Source organism: Humulus lupulus, chromosome 7 (genome assembly GCF_963169125.1).
Source record: "Humulus lupulus chromosome 7, drHumLupu1.1, whole genome shotgun sequence".
Lineage (NCBI taxonomy): Eukaryota > Viridiplantae > Streptophyta > Magnoliopsida > Rosales > Cannabaceae > Humulus > Humulus lupulus.
The window spans coordinates 41416127-41421680 of NC_084799.1; the positions used below are offsets into that span (position 1 = coordinate 41416127).

At 36.0% G+C, this 5554-nt stretch overlaps 1 protein-coding gene across 1 annotated transcript; it reads right to left on the bottom strand.

Annotated features, from left to right (window-relative positions):
* LOC133791230 (uncharacterized) lies at window positions 1–701 on the bottom strand. Its single transcript, XM_062229160.1, has one exon. It carries the CDS (start codon window positions 479–481, stop codon window positions 191–193), a length of 291 nt encoding a protein of 96 aa, XP_062085144.1. The 5' UTR covers window positions 482–701; the 3' UTR covers window positions 1–190.
* Between the last annotated feature and the right edge of the window lie 4853 nt (window positions 702–5554).

A 5554-nucleotide genomic window follows, 5' to 3' on the forward strand; every position in this document is an offset into this window, starting at 1 on the left:
TGACCTAAAATTCTTCGATATAAATATTTATATAAATTTTTAAAAAAATATATAACAAGAATTGCACAGCTTCAGTTCAGCGTTTCCGTAATTAATTATAACAACAATAATTTTCAGCGGATTCAAGGCGAAATGCAACGAATGAACAATTCCAATTGATCGAAAATTCAAAGCATCATCATCAAATTAATCATTCGTCATTCTTGGCGAAAAGGCCACCAAAACCTCCCTTTTTCTTCGGAGGCATCGCCACCGCGTTCTTCCGGCCACGAGTGGTGGTGCTGCCGGTGCCGTTCTTCTCGTCCTCTACCTTCTTCAGAATGGGATCAGTCTCCAGCAGCTGATCCTCCTTGGCTAGCCCTCCCAGGATCCAATCCAGCAGTCCTTTCTCCTCTTTGCTTCCTCCGGCGCTCTTCGCCGCCGTCGCAGCAAACACTCTTCCGCCGGCCACCGGACCGAAGATCATTGGTAGGGAAGCCATGTTAGTAGAAAATTGAAAGATTTGGATAATGTGCGGATTTTTGTAAGGGAATATTAATGGAAGTTAAGCAAGAAGGAAGGTGGTAGTGTAAGGTTAGGGATAAATATAATTATATTATTCGGGGATTGGGTCCGTACAAATGAATCTCAGCCGTCCGATGATTTTCGCCATGGCTGCTTAGATTCAGTGGAAGTGTTTAAACCACGAGCTCTCCACAAGTGTCTTATCTTCATTTTCTTTATTTTTCTTTTTATTTTTATCATTTTTTTTACAAGGACAAAATTCGGACAAAGCCTCATCCAGTCATCCTCACACTCAGTAGGGAGTGGCGGAAGAGTCGACACGTGGTAGTTATGTGATCAGTGCGCTAATGAGTGCGTGCGTTCAAAATGGGCCAGTCCTCAATGGCCCAACTGAGTCCAAGAACTTGGATAGTTGTCACTTGCAATTTATATTGGGGAAAAGTTGAGAATTACCATTTTTAGGAGTAGTTAACTAAAATTAGACACTAAATATATTTAGTTGAACTTTACCCATTATTATCATGAGATTTCCCAAATTACCCTTATTTGAGTACATGATTCTAAGTGTTGTTGTAATGTGTATTATATGTGTCATATTATAGTTAAATTGGAAATATATTCTAATTGTAGTGTGTTTAAGGAGGAAAAAAAGCATGTAATTGAAGGGGTATAATGGGTACATCAATTAAAAATTTGGGTACTAAAATAAAATTTAAAAATAGTGGGTAAAAATTAAAGTGGATCATTTAAAATTGGTACAGGATCTAATTTCTACTTTATATTGAGGAAATTATATTTTATATGAAATTTTAATATAATTTGCAAAAATATGGTTTTTTTTCAAGAAAAGTTAATCTATGATTTTTTGTAAAAAAATGTACGTCCTATATTTTTGTATAAAAGTTTATTTATGTCATATTTTTACTCTTAATCAAGTTTTATTAATTTGGAAGGGTAAGTTTGTAATTTATTATTATTTTTGCTTATTTTATTTATTTTTATATTAATTTTATATAACTATTTTTATATTAAATTTTTCTTTGATTTTTTTGCAAATATTTTTTTTTTGTCATATGAGTTGTGTTTATTGTTTTTATTTATTTATTATAAACAATTTTCCCTTTTTTATAGATTGTTCGTTTTTTTAAAGCATGGGTAAGATAACCAGATACTTGATTGATTTTTCACAGTTATGTAAAAAATTCCTAGAGCTAGGTTAAATAACATGTATCAGGAGAGGAAACCAGTTACTTGTTTGATTTTTTACAGTTATGTAAAAAAAAGTCATAGAGTTAGGTTAAATAACATGTATTAGAAGGGGTAACCAGTTACCCCGAGAGGAGTAATCTTCTACCATAAGATGGGTAACCAGTTACCATAAGAGGGGTGACGGGTCACTCATATTAGAAATGAAAAGAAACATCAAATTTGAAGAAAAAAAAAGAAAGAACACTTCATTAAAAAAAGAAGAAGAAGTAAGTATGATTTTAGTAACATAGGTAACCAGTTACCATAAAGAACCCAGAAACATACACACACATCAGAACGTGAAGGTAACCAGCTACCCCCATATATATATACACAAAGAACGTGAAGGTAACTAGTTACCACAAAACTGAAGATAGAAAAAAAAAACAGATATGACCACGAACCACCCTCCTCCCTCGCCTCCGACCACCACCAGAACCCCCCATCCCCTGCGCGCAGAACCCCATCGCCACCCCAACCATCCTCGTTGTTTTATGCAGCTTCAAGCACCACGAATCGCACTCAGCCCAGGCAACACCCTTTTCCCTCGCCTTCGACCACCACCAGCACATCCCTCGCCTCATCCTAGCCCCATCGTTTTGGATTTGGGGGCTCGCGAATGGAATCACGCAGAGATGCGCGGATTAGGGTTGGGTTCGTCGATGGCGCAGTTGGGTGTTTTAAGCTGGGTTTCGTGGAGGTGCATGCCTAAGGTGAATCACAGGTGGTGAGGGTGGGTGGTCGGAGGAGATGGTGAGGCCGGCGAATGGAAGACAAAGGAGGTGGCGCCTAGGGCAAAAGGAAAGAGAAGATAGATGGGAGAGAGAGAGAATCGTGCGGTTGGGTTTGGAGAGAGAAAGGCCTTATGTAGCTGGGGTTTGAGAGAGAGAGAGAGAGAGAGAGAAGAATGGAATGCTAATTTACAATAATACCCCTGTTTGGCTGATATGCTTTGGTTTTGAGTTTAGCTTTCATATTTTAGTTAGCTAGTAATTGTGTTTCTCATAATTTTTTTTCTTTAATAAATTTTCCATAAAAATTAGGAAAAATAAAATTCCCATTTTTTTGCACAATGATGGCATAAAAATCCATATTTTTAAAAAAATTCCCATTTATATTTAGATATTGCCTAAAAAATTGATTTTACTTAGGGAGGAAATTACACAAAATATGAGATTTTTTCTTAAACTTTAAAAAATATGGCAGTTTTTTTTTCCTTAAGTATTTTATGGTATATTTTTTGTTTATATTTTTATGGGAGTTTTTCCCATATTTGTAAAATTTTATTTGTATACCATCTTTTATACATTTTTAGTAGTTAGTTTTGATATGTTTTGAGATTATTTTTATAATTTTAATCTATTTCAATTAATTTTTATCATTCATATTTTATAAAATATTTTTTTACATAATTCTTTGAAGAGAAAAATCTGAGACATTCATCACCATATTTTTTATTGTCATTTCTTCTTCTTTTCTTCCATTTTTTATGTTCTTCAATCAACATTTTATCTGCAGTAACTGGTTATCACTATAAAAAAAATTTGATTTTTTTTTGTGATAGTAATCTTGTGCCACTCAATTTTTTTTAGTGATGTGTGGTAACTAGTTACAAAAATAAAAATATGTTTTATTTTTTAAGCGGTGTTGTAGTAACTAGTTACAAATATAAAAATAATTTTGATTTTTTTAGTAATGTACCATTATCAAAATATCAATTGAATTGTAACTGGTTACTTAGTGAGATTTGGAAAAAAAAAACTGATATGAAAAAAAAAACTAAATTAATCATGAAGGTAACTGGTTACAGCTAGGTCTAAAAAGTAAAATAGATATGAAAAAAAAAAACCAGTTGTGATGGTAACCGGTTACTTAGCCAGACCTGGAAACAAATAGGATCACAAACAAAACAGCTAAATTGGTCATAATCGTAACTAGTTACATGTTCAAATCTAAAAAACAAAAAAGAACCAATCGACATGGTACATGATTACTTAGTGCAGGTGTGAAAACAAAATCAGATTTAAACAAAAAAAATCTAAATTAATCATTATTGTAACTAGTTACAGCTAGATCTAAAAAAAATCAAATATGAATAAAAAAATCAGATTTCATTGTACCTGGTTATTTAAACAGATCTGAAAAAAAAAACTCAGAAATTAGAACAGATTGTGACTGTAACTGGTTACAGTTAGGTTTAGTAGAAAAAAAATTAAATATGAAGTGCAAAATCAAATTTGAAATGGAAAAACTAGATGTGAAAAAGAAGAAGAACAACAAAGAGAATAAAAATAAAACTAGATCTGAAGAAGAAGAAGAAGAAGAAGAAGATGATGATGAAAGAAGAAGAAGAAGAACTAGAGAGGCAGAGGTACGTCGCTGTCACGGGTGGGGGCGGAGGTAGCATTGCTGGCGGAGGGCTGAGATGAGAGAACCAAATGGAGGAAAAGATAGGAAGAAAGGAGAAAAGAGATAGACATATCGTGAGGGAGAGAAATGAGAGAGTGGGATAGAGTTTTTTGTATTTATGATTATGGTAATCTGTTTTTTATATTATATTAAATTACTTGTAACGCCCTGGATAACCAAGACTGTTACACTGTTTGTTTAGAATAGTACAAGACTTGCTAATCAAGTCGTTTGAACATAAATGTGTTTCTAAAGTCAAGTGACAGGTTAGGGTTAAAAGATTTTGCTGATCCCGACTCGCTTAGGCCGAGTTCAATACGCTTAACATCAGCCCCAGCTCCCTTAGGCCGTATTTTCACATCAAACATAACATATATATATAGGTTACAGAACACATATGTTTATTTACAGGGAATCTCAGTCCCATCCACTATTTGGGTGCAGTTTTCTTACCTCAAGTCCTGAGCGAAGGATGTAAAGCGGTCCCGAGCACGATCCTCAATCCCGAGCCTTAACGGTAACCCTAGCCACAAGAGACAATGGATAACTATCAAAATCCAATCCAATTAAATGCTTTGGAAACAAATACTGGCCTCTGGGACCTCGAATTCTACTAAATCGGGTAGTAAAATTCGTCCTGAGCACTTAGGTTTAAGTCCCTGAGCCTCCCCGAGCCTAAGAACATAACTTGGCTATGGATGCCTAGGCGGGCCGCAACATGGCCCTAAGGGTCGTGGCATTTCTCAAGTCAAAGGCGCCATCCTCTTGTTCCAGGGGGGAGGCGGGCCGCAACTTGCCCTTTAGAGCCGTGGTGCGCCCACAAGTCAACAAGCACTCCAAGGGCCTTTTAGGGCACGTGGCCGCGACGCCCATGAACTAGGTCGCGACATGCCCCCGTGAACCCAAAAATCTCTGGGTTTTTTGCATTTTTCCCTCAACTCAACTCATCAAAAATCCCTTGAAACCTTCAACCAAACCCATAATCGAGCTAGGACTCTTAACCACATAGCTTAGGCATAAAAAATCACTCAAAAACCTACTGAAATTCGCACCCCAAATCAGCAATCAATCAACACTCAAAAAAACCCAATCAAAACTCATCCTAACAATCTGAATTCCCAAAAGAATCAAGACAGAATTCTTACCTCAGTTTATAGCCTCAATCCACATCAATTCCTTGATTGACCCTAGCTTAATTTCCCCCAGATTTCCAGCTCAATTCCCATGTTTTCTTCAAAACTTCCTTCAGCCTCAAAGCACTCTGAAGAGAGAGAGAGAGAGAGAGAGAGAGAGAGAGAGAGAGAGAGAGAGAGAGAGAGAGAGAGAGAGAGAGAGAGAGAGAGAGAGAGAGAGAGAGAGACGTGAGGGAAAGAGAGAGAGAGAGAGGGTTTAA

What these genes read in the sequence shown, in the direction of transcription:
- LOC133791230 (XM_062229160.1), bottom strand. Translation starts at nt 481, where the DNA reads ATGGCTTCCCTACCAATGATCTTCGGTCCGGTGGCCGGCGGAAGAGTG.